The sequence below is a fragment of the Caretta caretta genome, chromosome 1, assembly GCF_965140235.1.
Source record: "Caretta caretta isolate rCarCar2 chromosome 1, rCarCar1.hap1, whole genome shotgun sequence".
NCBI lineage: Eukaryota > Metazoa > Chordata > Testudines > Cheloniidae > Caretta > Caretta caretta.
In genome coordinates, this window is record NC_134206.1 from 354,335,456 (window position 1) to 354,353,642 (window position 18,187).

The 18,187-nt window shown below is 47.6% G+C and overlaps 1 protein-coding gene across 12 annotated transcripts in view; it reads right to left on the reverse strand.

Moving 5' to 3' along the window:
- The window catches only part of SHANK3 (SH3 and multiple ankyrin repeat domains 3), a 675,575-nt gene that overhangs the window by 222,503 nt on the left and 434,885 nt on the right, over window positions 1–18,187 (reverse strand). For all 12 annotated transcript variants that reach the window (XR_012666651.1, XM_075124628.1, XM_048820302.2 and 9 more), the window contains exon 12: window positions 4,080–4,193. Coding sequence is in view for 11 of the 12 variants with exons in the window: in XM_075124628.1 (XP_074980729.1) it covers window positions 4,080–4,193 (114 nt within the window). In the remaining variant the exon portion in view is untranslated. The remainder of the gene's footprint in view (window positions 1–4,079; window positions 4,194–18,187) is intronic.

Below are 18,187 nucleotides of genomic sequence, written 5' to 3' on the forward strand. Positions count from 1 at the left end.
CCCCTTGTGGCCTATGGTGCCTCTACAGCAGCCCTGCATCAGTTCCCCATTCTCAGGGCTCCTTAAGAGCTTCACACAGTCCAAGGTATTCAGAACTGATTCCCCCTGCTGGGTTGTTGTGACAATTAGTCTCTAACTTTGGCCTGCTTCAGAGTTTAGCATGGAAAGCAGGTCAAGTTATTTTCAATAAAAAGTGTTATAAACTGGTGCAAGACAACCAGACAAACTAAATTAGTTCATGTTGATAGAATTCAAGGATTGTATTGAACTCATGCTTGGTAAAAACAGAACAAGACATGGGATCAGAAATGAATTAACCCAGAATTAGTGTGTTGGATATTGGGCCTAAATGGAAGACAAACTAATGAGGGAAGGGGCCATTCCACCTATCACTCCCTTTTGGGGTCTTAAAAGAACAAAAAGGACTATGGGGAAAAGAACACCTAGAAAAACTTGGAAGAACAGATGGAGAGTACTGATGCAAGCTCCACCATCATGGATGTCCTCACCACCACCAAAACCTCGTGGGGCCCTGGACTGTCTCCGAGGAATGTCCTGAGCAGCTTCCTGTCCCACTGAAAGGGACCCACATGACATCACCACCCCAGATGAATCCCAACCTCCCCCGCAGAAAAAATGGGTTTGGACTTTTACAGCAGCAGCAGCTCCACCCATCTCAGCTAGCATCTCTGTTCCCCACAAGGACAATTAGCACCATCTGAGGGACTGTCAAACCAGGGGCTTTCCCTTCTAAGACTCTCTCCAGCTAAAGTGAGAGAGTGGGATACAAATTCAGTGAGTGAATTTGTATCCCACAGGTGCTACAATACCTAATGAGGGTTGGACTAGATGACCTCCTGAGGTCCCTTCCAACCCTGATAGTCCATGATTCTATGATTAAAGGGGGCGGGATCAAGGGAGGCTGTTCCAATGAAAGTGTTATCTAATACTTCACATTTCAAAGGCTCCCCTTTGGCCTTCTCCATACCACCCCAGCCCTTCCGGCTGGAGTGCAACCCTGCTCTTCTCAGCAAGAGGAGCCTCTCTACTGGGAGCTCATTTGCACCAGGACCCTCCCTTCCCCAGCTCGCCCCCTTTCCAGCCCTCTGGCTCTAGCTCTCCAACATGGAGACATCAGTGGCTAAGTCCCTCCACCGTTGCCCTGCCTTCAGCCCTCTCTAGCCCTGAGAGATCAGTTGGAAAACCCCTCTTGCTGCTCTCCGGCCTTCAGCTTTCCCCCAGGCAACAGCTACAGCTTCCTTCAGGGACCTCTTCCGATCTCCAGCAACTCTCACCTGCTAATCGTAGAATCATAGAATAATCTCTTACTCCCAGGCAGCTCTCACCTCCTGACCCCCTTTTAAGGCCAACTGAGGTCAGCTTACCACAGGTGCACTGGCCTCTTCCCTCTTAAAGAGGGAGTGTCATCCTTTGACACTTCCCCAGTGGGTCTGTGGGTGCCATGCACTAATTGGGATAAATATCAAGCAACTGGGAGATGCTCAGAGCCTTGGTTTGAGCCCCACCTGTGCAAAAAACAAGACACACACACAGCCAGGCAGAATCTGTGGGTTTTGTGAAACGGTGTTTTTGGAAGCATGCATGTCAGGAATCCTTGGCTCAAACGAACCCAGATTTGGCTCACTAACCCTACCCGCCCTGCCATGAGGCACAGCAAACGCCAAGGCAAGGGGAGCAGACATACAGATTTTACCGCACTTCCAAAAGTCGACCTTTGAACATTCAGAGTTTCTCAACCTGAACTCAAGTGGAGCTGACGCTCCCGTGAGCTACTGCACGAAATGAATCAGCAACCGCTTTGCTCTGCTCAGGTGTGCGGCACGGGACAATCCTAAGATGGGACATTTGAGGAAGAACAGGGGAAGGATGTTCACATCCTTACAGCTGCAGTATACTAGAGTCAGAGCGAAGTGGCCTGCTCCTAGCTGAGCCAGGAGAGCCCCTGGAGATGAGGACAGCCTGAAACAATGGTTCTGAGGCACACAAACTGCTCCATTCGTCTCACGCCCCCACCCCAGTGAGGGCACTTGCTAGCTGGTGCAATGTCCCAAGCATGCCCATTCTCAGCTCCGTCTCAGTGTGCTCGGTGAACCTCCCACACAAAGAAGCAGAGCTCCCATGGAGAGGGGCTCCAACCCCTCAGAGTGTCAGCCTTCACCCTCCTGGGGCAGGGAGAGGGGCTTAGACAGCCTCGATGGGCAGGAATCCCCAGCTGACAAGAGGGGGCAGGGAAGGGTCCCAGTAACACATGGCAACAGGAACAGAGGTCCCATGGGGCAGGCCTCCCAGTCCTCATCACACACACACACACACACACATTAGGGGAGAATGTGGGCCTGACATGATCCCCCCAATGCTTCCTGCAACCCAGCCCCATATCACTCCTCCAGCGTCCCTCTGCCCACGCAACCCCATTTATCCCCCTCCCCACAAAAATTCACATCATTAGAATAGTTTCAGCACCTCCTGGATTTCCGCTCTACTCAGACTACACCCCCCACCATTTGCTAGAGGCAGCGTATAGCAACAGGTCCACGTTACATTTTCTGCCAAGGTTGGGTTTGAACTTGCAGTGCCCAACAGTAGCTTAAGTCCAGCCACAGCATGCTCCTAAGCCACTCAGGTCACGTAAAAGCTAGCTGGCCTGAAACTCTTGGCTAGTCTTTCTGCACGCATGCATTGCAGTCTGGTGTGGGAGTGTTTAGCATGTGCTAACACAGAGAGCTAAACTCTTCCTTTAATAATGTTTCTACTTTGTTTCCCCCAAGATGCTGTGGGAATCTTGCACTAGCTGGGACCAAAGTCAGGCAACTGAGATCAAACGGGGGAAAATCAGAGCCACAGTTTGAGCCACTGGTGTGTGCAAAAAACACTGGTAGAATCTGTCAACCTCCAGAACTGGTGCGGGGAGCTGCACCTCAGGAACTCCTCACTCAAGTGACCCCAAATTTGGATCACTCCCACTAACCCATGCCCCCATGAGGCATACCACATTCCAAGGCAATCTCAGTAAGTGTGTGCATTTTAGCACAATTAGAAGAGTGACCCAGAAAAGGTCACTTTGAACAGAAAGGCCTTCTCAGTCTGAACTCTAGCAGAGCTGGTGCGCCATACGAGCCTTGCAGGATGTTCATCAACAGTGCAGTCCATGGGCACTCGAGGACTCCACGCCAGCGCCTGCCAGGGCCCTCTGCACAGAGTCAGCAAGCTGCCTGTTTTACACAGCTGTTGGAAGGGTTCTGCCATGACCACACCTCCTTCCCAGAAGGCCCTGCCCACACATGGAGCTTCTTTGGAGGATCAGATGTAACTTGTGTCTTTTTTCAGATGTATGGAAAGCACCAGATGGACTGGCCCCTTGCTAGCCACTCGTGCCGTGCTAGGTGCTGTTCCAGGAGGCCAGAGCTTCCTGAGGTGAGCAACTGCTCACTAAGCCAGTGTCTGCACATGGCACTGTAGAAGGCACTTGGCAGGGGAAGCAAACCAGCTCCATGTCACTCAGCCGCTTTGCCTTCAGTGCGTCTTGTGTTCAAACGGTGTGAGGAAAGCACGAGATGCACATGGGAGGAACATGGCTTCCTGCACATGGGAGTTGGCTTCCTGCACAAGCATAAGCTGAGACCTGATTAAGGGGATAGGAGCCCCAGGCCGTACCACACCTACAGCCACTGCTCAAAGCGCTACAGCCGCTGAACCATCTCAAATTTGGCACCCAAAAATCAGTGGTAGGATTTGAAGCCGTTGCCCTGTATGACTAAATAATGCTCCCACAGGGCGGCAAGCACATAGGTCACGACACTGAAAGTGCTGAAGGTGGGAACTCTGGACTGGGAGCAGCAAGAGAATCAGTGACAAACTGACTCGACTGTAACTTCTGCTATTTTGTGGGTTTCAGTTTCTGGGCTGGGCACCCAGGGCAGAAGATGGGCAGCCTGAGACTTTTGTGTAAGTGGACATCAACCAGTCCGAATTGATGGGGGCTGGACGTGGCTGCCTTGCAGAGGAAGCACTCAGCCCAGTATCTGAGACAGTTGCCCTACCCGAGCAGGGAAGCTTACCTTGCCGTGGATCATACTGTCGCATCTGCACTTCCTCAACGCATTCTGCTGGGAACCAACCGGTCCGTCCTTTCACGGTTCCTTCCCAGAAGCCACCCTCACCAATACTGAGCACTATGGAAAGAGAAATGGGCAGAGATCAGAACAGGGAGAGGGGCACTGCAGGGTACAGAATTACCATGTCCAAGTGCACGGTCTGTGGACGTGCACAACCTGGGAAAGAAGGAGCCACCTAAGAGCCCTCGGAAAGGGTTGTCTTTTGTCCTTCCAGCCGCCTCAGTTAGAAAGTGAGAGACCTGGGGTGCATGCAGCGAAACGCTTGGAGAGAGAGCCAGGAGCATCCACTCCGTTCACAGGAAGCACTGGAAGGGAAGCCAGTGTGTTCCAGACGTCAGAGACTTTTTGGAAACAAGGTCTCAACACCATGACTGTGTTGACTTTGCAACTTCAGATGTCTCCTGCAAGGCAGGGAAGTACTGCCAGTATTTTACAAACAGGGAAACCGAGGCATGGAAGGGACAGTGATTTTCCCAAAGCCAAACAGCAAGTCAGTATCAGAGCTGGAATCAGATCCCAGGGGTCTGGCACCCAGCCTCGTGCTCCCAGAACTAGAAAATGCTGAGTGCATCTTCCCTGCAGAAAGAGGCGATGATGTGAACTTAGGCTAGCTAACTCAGGTTAGAAGAGCAGTGAGGAGCCTGGGGCTGAATTCAAGCTACTAACCGGAGTTCAGACCCGAGTGGCCTTGTCCTCGCTGCTCTTTTAATCTGAGTTAAGGTACAGCTTAGATGTCTTATCTACTATCAGGACACTTCAACATCAATGGCAAAATCCTCCCAACCCATCAGGGCTAACTAATAACCTTCCCTTCCCAAGTCACCCACTCCAACAGCCCAGGAAAAGAGAGGAGCCTTGAAACAGTTCTGGAAGACTAGGCCAAGGGCAGAAGTGAATTCCAGAACCAAGGGTCCTTCGCTGGCATCTTGCCAGCGGCCTTTTCCTAACTAAACCAGGGCACTGGTTGGCTGACACCTCACTGATTCCCGTGCATTACTGCAGCAACAAAGGCCAAAATCATGAAAGGTTTATAGGTTGAATCCATCACCTTTCACGACCTCTAAAAGTGACTTTGGAGCCAGTGCAGATCGCAGAGCAGTGTCATGCTCCCAGTCAGAGGCTTTGCCAAGCATTCTGCACCAGCTGCAGAGTGCTCTGCGGGCACAGCACCACAAATGCCATGCCCAGCCTTAAGGTGAAACACCTGGATCACTGTGGGGGAGCCCCAAATGCAACAGTGGTGATCAGCAACTTTACAGCAAGCACAGCTGGTATGAACTGCTCTCAGGGCACTCAACAGGACCCGGAGGGCTAATCTGAGTAACAAAGGGCAGGCAAAAAGAGGGATGTCCTAGAATCACCACCCCAGTCTCACCCAGATGAAGCCCAAACCAGCTCCCTCTCACCCAAACCCCAGGCACTCAGACGATCCATCACCTTCACCATCCAGGCCCCAGCAAATGGAGCTGTAGGACTAGTTAGCAAGCCAACGTTGCCTTGGTGAGGCCAACCCTTAACTGCAGGCTGAGCCGGAGGAGTAAATGAACAGACCCTGCACCACCCCCAGGAATGAGAAAGAGTTGCCTGATATTGCCCCAGGTGAAGAATGGAGAAACTGAGACTCGTGGGGCACGGTGGACAGATCCGAGTCTGATCACTGGCAGGTGGAGCCAATGAGATATTAAGGAATAGATAATACTGATGTATTTCCGCGTGGCATCTTCTGAGCCACACAGGGTATCTACACTGCAAAAAAGGTGTGTTCTTAAATCCGATTAGTTAACCTAGGTTAGCTACCTCAGGTTAAAATAGTAGCAAAGACATGTCAACATGGCTTTAATGAGGGTTTGCAGCTCGAGTTAAAGCCTGGTGGGGAGCCAGTGGTTGAATTCGAGCAGCTGGCGCACGTTAAAAGCCAAGCTGCCATGTCTTCTCTATTTTAACCTGAGTTAGCTAAAGTGGATTAACTAACCTGATTTAACACACAACTCTTTTTGCTGTGTCAACATAACCCTAGACAGGGACTATCGCATCCTTGCTCCATGATGCAAGAACTCTGCATATGCCGCACAAAACTGCAATCGTCTTTCTAAATGCCCTATTTTTTATTACAGCACCCTTGGGTGGGCTGGGCATTTACAGAACAAACCCTCCCAAGACCGGACAGTCTGAGGGCTTATTGACATGCAAAGTTAAACCAAGTTAGCTAATAGCATGAATTTAAAGTGCAGTACTTAGACTGAGACTTTAAGGCCAGAAGGAACCATCATGATCTAGTCTGACCTCCTGCACATTGCATGCCACAGAACCTCACCCACTCACTCCTGTGATAGACCCCGCACCTCTGGCTGAGACACTGAAGCCCTCAAATCTTGATTTAAAGACTTCAGGTTACATAAGAACATAAGAACAGCGATTCTGGGTCAGACCAAAGGTCCATCTAGCCCAGTATCCGGTCTTCCGATAGTGGCCAACGCCAGGTGCCCCAGAGGGAATGAACAGAACAGGGAATCATCAAGTGATCCATCCCCTGTTGCCCATTCCCAGCTTCTGGCAAACAGAGGCTAGGAACACCATCCCTGCCCATCCTGGCTAATGGCCATTGATGGGCCTGTCCTCCATGAATTTATCTAGTTCTTTTTTGAACCCTGTTACAGTCTTGGCCTTCACAATATCCTCTGGCAAAGAGTTCCACACAGGTTGACTGTGCGTTGTGTGAAAAAATGCTTCCTTTGTTGGTTTTAAACCTGCTGCCTATTAACATCATGGGGTGTCCCCTAGTTCTTGTGTTATGAGAAGGAGTAAATAACACTTCCTTATTTACTTTCTCCACACCAGTCATGATTTTATAGACCCCTATCATATCCCCCCCTTATTCGTCTCTTTTCCATGCTGAACAGTCCCAGTCTTATTAATCTCTCCTTATACGGCAGCTGTTCCAGACCCCTAATCATTTTTGTTGCCCCTTCTCTGAACATTTTCCAATTCCAATATATCTTTTTTGAGATGGGGCGACCACATGTGTATGCAGTATTCAAGATGTTGGCATTCCATGGATTTCTATGGAGCCAAGATGATATTTTCTGTCTTATTATCGATCCCTGTCTTAATGATTCCCAAATTTCTGTTCGCTTTTTCGACTGCCGCTGCACATTGAGTGGATGTTTTCTGAGAACTATCCACAATGACTCCAAGATCTCTTTCTTGAGCTAATTTAGACCCCATCATTTTATATGTATAGTTAAGATTATGTTTTCCAATGTGTATTACCTTGTATTTATAAACATTGAATTTCATCTGCCATTTTGTTGCCCAGTCACCCAGTTTTGTGAGATCCCTTTGTAGCTCTGTGCAGTCTGCTTTGGACTTAACTAGCTTAAGTAGTTTTGTATCATTTGCAAATGTTGCTACCTCGCTTTTTGCCCTTTTTTCAGATAATTTATGAATATGTTGAATAGCACTGGGTCCAGTACAGAACCCTGGGGGACACCACTATTTACCTCTCTCCATTCTGAAAACTGATCATTTATTCCTACCCTTTGTTTCCTATCTTTTAACCAGTTAACAATCCATGAAAGGACCTTCCCTCTTATCCCATGACAGCTTACTTTGCTTAAAGAGCCTTTGGTGAGGGACATTGACAAAGGCTTTCTGAAAATCTAAATACACTATATTCACTAAAAGAACGTGGAGTCCTTGTGGCACCTTAGAGACTAACCAATTTATTTGGGCACTGAATAGATATGCAGAGAGAGATGGCAATGGGATTGTTGCAAAGATTGGTTCCTGGGTTAGTGTTTCTGTTGTGTGGTGTGTAGTTGCTGATGAGTATTTGCTTCAGGTTGGGGGGCTGTCTGTAAGCAAGGACAGGCCTGTCTCCCAAGGTCTGTGAGAGTGAGGGATTGTCCCTGTAACAAAGCCCGTTGCCAACTCTGTCTGCATATCTATTCAAGGGACACCATCATAGGACCTAACCACATCAGCCACACCATCAGGGGCTCGTTCACCTGCACATCTACCAATGTGATATATGCCATCATGTGCCAGCAATGCCCCTCTGCCATGTACATTGGCCAAACCGGACAGTCTCTATGCAAAAGAATAAATGGACACAAATCACACACCACAAACTGTAATGTTCAAAAACCAGTCGGAGAGCACTTCAATCTCCCTGGACACTCAATAAGAGACTTAACAGTGGCCATTCTTCAACAAAAAAAACTTCAAAAAACAGACTTCAACGAGAAACTGCAGAACTGGAATTAATTTGCAAACTTGACACCATCAAATTAGCCCTGAATAAAGACTGGGAGTGGCTAGGTCACTACAAAAAGTAATTTTCCCTCTGTTGATATTCAGCCCTTCTTGTCAACTGTTGGGAATGGGCCACATCCATCCTGAATGAACTGGCCTCATTAGCACTGACCCCCAGCGAGGTACGGCAACTCCCATCTTTTATGTGCTGTATATTTATACCGGCCTACTGTATTTTTCACTCCATGCATCTGATGCAGTGGGTTATAGCCCATGAAAGCTTATGCCCAAATAAATTTGTTAGTCTCTAAGGTGCCACAAGGACTCCTCATTGTTTTTGCTGATACAGACTAACACAGCTGCCATTCTGAAACCAGCCACTGTATTTACTGGATCTCCCTTGTCCACATGCTTGTTGCCACTCGCAAGGAATTCCAGTAGATTGGTGAGGCATGATTTCCCTTTAAAAAAACCATGTGGACTCTTCAACAAATTACGTTCACCTATGTGTCTGACAATTTTGTTCTTTACTAGAGTTTCAACCAGTGCACCCGGTACTGAAGTCAGGCTAACTGGCCTGCAATTACCAGGATCACCTCTGGAGCCCTTTTTAAAAATTGGTGTCACATTAGCTGTCCTCCAGTCAGCTGGTACAGAAGCTGGTTTAAATGATAGGTTACAGACCACAGTTAGTAATTCTGCAATTTCAGATCTGAGTTCCTTCAAAACTCTTGGGTGAGTATCATCATCTGGTCCTGGTGACTTATTATTGTTTAGTTTATCAATTTGTTCCAAAACCTCTTCTAATGACACCTCAATCTGGGACAGTTCCTCAGATTTGTCACTTAAAAAGAATGGCTCAGGTTTGGGAATCTCCCTCTTCCTCAGCTGAGGAGACTGATGCAAAGAATTCATTTAGTTTCTCCACAATGGCCTTATCACCCTTGAGTGCTCCTTTAGCATCTCAATCATCCGGTGTCCCCACTGGTTGTTTAGCAGGCTTCCTGTTTCTAATGTACGTAAAAAAAAATTTGCTATTATTTTGAGTCGTTGGCTAGATGTTCTTCAAATTCCTTTTCGGCCTTCCTAATTATATTTTTACACTTCACTTGCCAGAGTTTATGCTCCTTTCCATTTTCCTCAGTAGGATTTAACTTCCACTTTTCAAAGGATGCCTTTTTGCCTCTCACTGCTTCTTTTACTTTGTTGTTTAGCCACAGTGGCACTTTTTTGGTTCTCTATGTTTTTTAATTTGGGGTATACATTTAAATTAAGCCTCTATTATGTTGTCTAAAAAGTTTCCATGCAGCTTGAAGGGATTTCACTTTTGTCGCTGTACCTTTTAATTTCTGTTTAACTAACTTCCTCATTTTGGTGTAGTTCCCCTTTCTGAAATTAAATGATACCAGGGCGGGCTGCTGTGGTGTTTTCCCCATCACAGGGATGTTAAAATTTATTATATTATGGTCACTATTAGCAAGCGGTCCAGCTATATGCATCTCTAGGACCAGATCCTGTGTTCCACTTAGGACTAAATCAAGAATTTAGGTTACAGAGAACCTCCCATGTACTCTAATTCAAACCAGCAAGTGACCCATGCCTTGTGCTGCAGAGTGGTAAAGGGGAGGTCTCTGCCAGTCTGACCTGGAAGAAAGTTCCTTCCTGACCCAAAATATGGTAGCGAGGCCCCTGAGCATGTGGGCAAGACCCACCAGCTAGACACGTGGGAAAGAATTCTCTATAGTAACCTCTGAGCCCTCTCCATCTAGTGTCCCATCTCTGGCTATTGGAGATATTTGCTAATCAGAGTCATAGATGGAGCAAAAAGAAAAGGAGTACTTGTGGCACCTTAGAGACTAACCAATTTATTTGAGCATGAGCTTTCGTGAGCTACAGCTCACTTCATCAGATGCATACCGTGGAAACTGCAGCAGACTTTATATATACACAGAGAATATGATATCATATTCTCTGTGTATATATAAAATCTGCTGCAGTTTCCACGGTATGCATCTGATGAAGTGAGCTGTAGCTCACGAAAGCTCATGCTCAAATAAATTGGTTAGTCTCTAAGGTGCCACAAGTACTCCTTTTCTTTTTGCGAATACAGACTAACACGGCTGTTCCTCTGAAACCTGTCATAGATGGAGCACATGCCATTGCAGCCAACTTTTCATTCCATCCCCTTCATAAACCTAACAAGCTCAAGTCTTGAAGCCAGTTCGGCTTTTTGCCCCCACTGCTCCCCTTGGGAGGCTGCTCCAGAATTTCACTCCTCTGGTGGTTAGAAACCTTGGTCTAATTTTAACCCTAAACTTGTCAATGGCCAGTTTATACCCATTTCGTCTTGTGACAACATCACCCCATAACTTAAAATGGCACCTCTCCCTCCGTGACATTCTATACATTGGGGGAGCGTACTGTAGCCCCCATATTCCTCATTTTCATAAAATCATGATCTTACATATAAAGCAGGCCTTGTAAGGGATCGGGAAAAGGTTATGATCTGCTGAAAGTCATTTCTCTGTCCATAGATGTGTATCGTTGATGCGTATGAAGTTATGAGAATTGTGTTGTATGGTGGTCACTAAAACATGCTGGAAGTTGGGGAATCAGCCAGATATTCGCTCCCCAGAAGCAACAGCAAGGAAAGTCACCAACGCCCGGGCTGGGTGTGAAACAGCCCATCAACAGCCATTGTCCAGCAAGGGAGCTACAATTCCATGACTCACCTGCATGAGGCTACACCAGGGGAATTGCTCAACCTTGCCTGGAGACTCAGCAATGGCCCCCGGACATGCCTGGACTTGTGTTTTCCAAGCACATGGACTGAGAGTATAAAACAGACTGAGTGGACACATACTGGGCCCTTCTCCTGCCCCCACCTATGCTGCAAGAGACCAAGACCTATGCTGCAAACAACCTTGAGTGGATCACTGCAGACTATGTGGCTCTGGGAAGAAGGATAAAGGAGCTTGAGGCACAAATGGTGTTCTCGTCCATCCTCCCTGTGGAAAGAAAAGGCCCAGGTAGAGACCGTCAAATTGTGGAAGTCAACGAATGGCTACGCAGGTGGTGTTGGAGAGAAGGTTTTGGATTCTTTGACCATGGGATGGTGTTCCAAGAAGGAGGAGTGCTAGGCAGAGACGGGCTCCACCTAATGAAGACAGGGAAGAGCATCTTCGCAAGCAGGCTGGCTAATCTAGTGAGGAGGGCTTTAAACTACGTTCACCGGGGGAAGGAGACCAAAGCTCTGAGGTAAGTGCGGATGTGGCATACTGGGAGGAAATATGAGCAGGAGAGTGCAAGAGGGGAGGACTCCTGCCTCATACTGAGAAAGCAAGACAATCAGTGAGTTATTTTAAGTGCCTATACGCAAATGCAAGAAGCCTGGGAAACAAGCAGGGAGAACTGGAAGTCCTGGCACAGTCAAGGAATTAGGATGTGATTGGAATAACAGAGACTTGGTGGGATAACTCACATGACTGGAGTACTGTCATGGATGGATATAAACTGTTCAGGAAGGACAGGCAGGGCAGAAAAGGTGGGGGAGTTGCACTGTATGAGAGGGAGCAGTATGACTGCTCAGAGCTCCGGTATGAAACTGCAGAAAAACCTGAGTGTCTCTGGATTAAGTTTAGAAGTGTGAGAAACAAGGGTGATGTCGTGGTGGGAGTCTGCTATAGACCACCAGACCAGGGGGAGGAGGTGGACGAGGCTTTCTTCCGGCAACTAATGAAAGTTACTATATCGTAGGCCCTTCTCATGGGGGACTTCAATCATCCTGATATCTGCTGGGAGAGCAATACAGCGGTGCACAGACAAACTAAGAAGTTTTTGGAAAGCGTAGGGGACAATTTCCTGGTGCAAGTGCTGGAGCAACCAACTAGGGGCAGAGCTCTTCTTGACCCGCTGCTCACAAACTGGGAAGAATTAGTGGGGGAAGCAAAAGTGGATGGGAACCTGGGAGGCAGTGACCATGAGATGGTTGAGTTCAGGATCTTGACACAGGGAAGAAAAGAGAGCAGTAGAATTTATTTAGAAAAGCTGGATAAGCATAAGTCCATGGGGCCGGATGCGCTGCATCCGAGAGTGCTAAAGGAGTTGACAGATGTGATTGCAGAGCCAATGGCCATTATCTTTGAAAGCTCCTGGCAATTGGGGGAGATCCCAGATGACTGGAAAAAGGCTAATGTAGTGTCCATTTTTTAAAAAGGGAAGGAGGAGGATCTGGGGAACTACAGGCCAGTCAGCCTCACCTCGGTCTCTGGAAAAAATCATGGAGCAGGTCCTCAGGGAATCAATTCTGAAGCACTGAGAGGAGAGTAAAGTGATCAGGAACAGTCAGCAAGGATTCACCAAGGGCAAGTCATGCCTGACTAACCTAATTGCCTTCTATGACAAGATAACTGGCTCTGTGGATGAGGGGAAAGCAGTGGACATGTTATTCCTTGACTTTAGCAAAGCTTGTGACACGGTCTCCCACAGTATTCTTGTCAGCAAGTTAAGGAAGTATGGGCTGGATGAATGGACGATAAGGTGGGTAGAAAGCTGGGTAGATCGTTGGGCTCAACGGGTAGTGATCAATGGCTCCATGTCTAGTTGGAAGCCGGTATCAAGCAGAGTGCCCCAAGGGTCGGTCCTGGGGCCGGTTTTGTTCAATATCTTCATTAATGATCTGGAGGATGGCGTGGACTGCACCCTCAGCAAGTCTGCAGATGACACTAAACTGGGAGGAGTGGTAGATACGCTGGAGGGCAGGAATAGGATACAAAGGGACCTAGACAAATTAGAGAATTGGGCCAAAGGAAATCTGGTGAGGGTCAACAAGGACAAGTGCGGAGTCCTGCACTTAGGACGGAAGAATCCCATGCACCGCTACAGACCAGGAACTGAATGGCTCGGCAGCAGTTCGGCAGAAAAGGATCTGGGGGTTACAGTGGACGAGAAGCTGGATATGAGTCAACAGTGTGCTTTTGTTGTTAAGAAGGCTAACGACACTTTGGCCTGTATAAGTAGGGGCAGATTGAGGGACGTGATCGTTCCCCTCTATTCGACATTGGTGAGGCCTCATCTGGAGTACTGTGTCCAGTTTTGGGCCCCACACTACAAGAAGGATGTGGAAAAATTGGAAAGAAACCAGTGGAGGGTAACAAAAATTATTAGGGGACTGGAACACATGACTTATGAGGAGAGGCTGAGGGAACTGGGATTGTTTAGTCTGCAGAAGAGAAGAATGAGGGGGGATTTGATAGCTGCTTTCAACTACCTGAAAGGGGGTTCCAAAGAGGATGGCTCTAGACTGTTCTCAGTGGTACCAGATGACAGGACAAGGAGTAATGGTTTCAAGTTGCAGTGGGGGAGGTTTAGGTTGGATGTTAGGAAAAACTTTTTCACTAGGAGGGTGGTGAAGCACTGGAATTGGTTACCTACAGAGGTGGTGGAATCTCCTTCCTTAGCTTTTCAAGGTCATGCTTGACAAAGCCCTGGCTGGGATGATTTAGTTGGGGATCGGTCCTGCTTTGAGCAGGGGGTTGGACTAGATGACCTCCTGAGGTCCCTTCCAACCCTGATATTCTATGAGTCTATGAAGACTCCAATATAGGAGATTGGTCCAGGTTTAAGGAACAAACCTGTATATTAAGGACTGCAATATCCAGTGGGGTGAGAAAAACTGCTTAATCTAGTTGCTGCCCAGTCTAATAGGGTTGAGAGTTTAGACTGCATGCTTATATTTTATTTTATTTTGGTAATCACTCTGACTTGTGATGCTTTGATTTATAATCACTTAAAATCTATCTTTATAGTTAATAAATCTGGTGGTTTATACTACCCGAAGCAGTGTGTTTGGCTTGAAGTGTGTTGGAGGCTCCCCTTGGGAGAACAAGCCTGGTGCATATCAATTTCTTTGTTAAAATGACAAACTCATATAAGCTTGCGGCGTCCAACAGACATAACTGGACACTGCAAGGTGGAGGTTCCTAGGGTTGTGTCTGGAACCAGAGATATTGGCTCGTGTCATTCGGCTGCAAGTAGCTGGAAGCAGCTTACATGCCAGAGGCCGTGAGTGAACAGCCCAGGAGTGGGGGTTCTCACAGCAGAGCAGGGTAAGGCTGGCTCCCAGAGTCAAGGATTGGGGTGACCTAGCAGATCACCTGTCCAGATAACACCAGAGGGGAACGTCACAGCCTCCCTGGTGTATTTACAGAGAGCAATCATATCTCCTCTTAGCCTTCCTTTGGTCAAGCTACACAAGCCAAGCCCCTAAGTCTCATCTCATAAGACAGGCTCTCCATTCCTCTCATCATCCTCGCAGCCCTTCTCTGTACGAGTTCCAGTTTGAATTCCTCTCTCTTAAACATGGGACACGAGAACTGCGGACAGTATTCCAGGTGCCGTGCCTCGTACAATAGTCATAACACTTCTCTCTTTTTCTCTCTCTCTCTTCTCTGCTGGAAATGTAATCCTGGGATGCACTGGGTGAGGAATTAGCCTTTTTCATGGCCATACTGCATTGGCAGCTCAGTCATCCTGGGATCGACCAATACACCAGGTCTTTTTCCACCATTACTTCGAACTGGTAAATCCCCAGGGCAAAAAACTCTCGTTCTTAGTCCCTCTATGCATGACCTTGCACTTTGCACCATTAAATTTATCCCACTTCTATTACTCCTGTTTTCAGGGTCATCCAAATCTTCTTGTATGTGTAATGGGGTGCACAGCACGTCCCTGCATATCCAGCCCCTTGGCCCTCTCCTCACTGACTCAGGGACACTCCAAGCTGGTGCAACATCTGTGATCTTTATTTGTCCATTTCCCACCACCAGTTTCCTACTACATACAGGCAATTTACAGTGGCTTGACCTAACACAGGCGTGGTCAGCAACAGAGTAGCAGGCTCCTATCTCTCCCTGAGCCTCCCTTCCCTCCTGGTCTCTCTCCCCCCCGCCATTTCACTCCCTTCCTCCCACCCTTATAGCTCCTGCCTACTGAGGCTGGCAGGTGCAGTCAGTGATTAGGCAAACCTCAGCTATTTACCCAGTCCCAGTCCATTCCCCCAGACTGGGGCTCAGGTGGCAGGAGCTAATTGAGGCTCCCCAGCCGCGCCCTGCCACAGTCAGATCTTCTCAATCTTCTCCATATTGGAAACACCTCCCAACTTTGTGCATCTGCAAAATTTTGTGCCAAGATCAATAACGAAAACCTTAATGAAGACTGGTCCCAAGACCGATCCCTGAGGAACTTCACTAGTAACCTCCCTCCAGCCTGACAGGTCACCTTTCAGTGTGACCCCTTGTAGACGCCCCTTTAACCAGTTCCTTAGCCACCTTTCAGTTCTCATATTAATCCCCATCTTCTCCAATTTAACTGATAATTTCTCATGTAGAACTGTATCAAATGCTGTACTGACATCCAGGTAGATTACACCTACTTCACTTCCTTTGTCTAAAGAACCAGTTATCTTCCCAAAGACAGATCAGCTTGGTCTGGCTGCTGGCAAAATCTACATTTTATAAAGCCGTGCTGTATTTTATCCCAGTCACCGTTTACCTCTATGCCTTTAATTACTCTCTTGCCAAATTTGTCCTGAGACCTGGCATACAACTGAGATCTACCTAACGGGCCTGTAGCTTCCCGGATCCCTTCCCCCCTCCCCCTTTCTTAAATACATTTACCATATATGCAATTCTCAAGTCACAGGGTACAACCCTGAGTTCACAGATTCATTAGAAATCCTGACTGCTGGGCTTGCAATCAAAGCCCTGTGCAGAACTACATTTAATCCTGCACCTGCTATTATGGCAGCAGGTCCTATGGGACCCCAGTCCCGCTGCAGGGCTCTATACTAGTCCTGCCAGGGCTTTGCTTGCAATTGTATGTGCCAATTCCTCTAATATTCTTGCACAGAGATTAACTGCCCACCCCGCCCCCCAATTTGGTCGCATTAAGGTGTCTGAGTGTGGCTTCCACTTAGGATGTGGTAATTTTTACTTCCATATCCTTGTTTCAATTAGCCACCCTGCCACTGACCCCAAATTTCCTATCACCCTCATTAAAAACTGGAGCAAAGTATCAATTTAGGTGTTGGGCCATGCCTAGATTATCTTTAATCTCCTCAATGGGCCCATATGGCTAAAGCATCTTTTACTATTGGTTTTAATTTCCTTTGCAGAGTCCAACTCTGCTTGGCTGTTGGCAGTTCTCACTTTATCCCTACACTTCCTGACCTCCAAGAGGCAGCTTTCCTTGCTGATCCCTCCCTTCTGCCACTCCTTGAAGACTCTCTCTTAATAACCTGTTTGAGATCCTTGCTCATCTAGTTTGGTCTGCAACCCTTCTCTAGGAGATTTCTCCCCTTTCTTTACAATCCAGGCTCCTGATAGTTTCTGCAACTTTAACCTAAAGTAATGCTAAGCCTCCTTCACAGTCAGATCCTTAAGTCTTCAGCCCACCCAGTTCCCCTAACTAATTCTCATCATTTTTTAAGTTTGTCCTTCTGAAAAAATAAAAAAGGACCTTAGTTGCAGATGTATTTTTATCTTTCCATTTAGTTTGAATGGAATCAACTTAAAATGAATTAAGCCCCCATGTGAACACTCATTCCCAAGTAAGGCTGCCTTAATTTGCTTCTGAAACTAAAGGGAACTAAGATCACTTTACCTCTGAAGGACAGCACCCACACAGCAGTTTAAAGCACTTTGAATTCACACCTGTAGTTAATATGGCTTAACTCAATGATCCTGGGTAGACATGGCCTCAGTTTCACCATGGCACCGCTAGCCGGGTGTATGCATGTGAGGAAGGAGAGGTTTACAGGAGTGTGATCACGGGGCTGCTCACTAGCTGTGTCACTCTGTTCCCCGCTCTCCTGCTAGGCCAGTCAATCCCAGCACACTGGTTCTTCCTCCCATTCAGTATTTGGGCTTTCTGCACATTCACTGTATTATTCAAGCTGAATCTGCTGTTATTTCCTTCCCTTGCAATTAACCTCCCTAGGGTCCTTTGTTTTATTTTGCCATCATCATGGGAGCAACCGCGCCTCCCAGCTGAGGTGATAAAAGCCTCGTGAAGAAAGTGGCTTCTCTCTTTTCCTGTCCTGAGACAGCATTTCTCAAGCCTAGCCGCTTTATCATGCCCATCCCCACGCCTGGGCTCTCCCAGGCCTATGCTGCACCAAGGAGAAAGTTGCAGCACGGCAAGCAACACGGTCTTCTGGAGAGCCTGCCTTCTCCAATTTCAATCCACCTCCTGTACCCCTGGGTAACCATCGCCTCCAGGACCTGCCGACTCTCACCTCCTCCGAATACAACAACCTGGGAAGAGTTTAGCAGCTAGAGTTACTATTAGTTAGCATCATTTCTGTGCCCTTTACCACGGTGCACACCTGTCATTACATAACGAAAACCACTATTAGCATAACTTATAAATTAATGTTGACCTACCCTAACCCGCGCAAACCGCATGAGGAAGAGGCTTTGTACTGCACGTTCTAACTATGCCCAGCCACTGGTTCCTATAGAAAATGAATAGCTCAGCCTGTTCTCTGGTCTAGAGTTTTCCTTGTTAGGGGCCCAAATGACCCCAGCCCCTCCAATTTTATTCACAGATTCCAAGGCCACAAGGGACCACTGTGATCTAGTCCAGCCTCCAGTCTGACACAGGCCATAGACCTTCCCTGCAAAAATTCCTAGAGCAGATCTTTTACAAAACATAGCCAATCTTGATTTCAGTGATGGAATATTGACCACAACCCATGGTAAATTTTTAACGGTGAGGGTAATTCATGCCTTACTTCC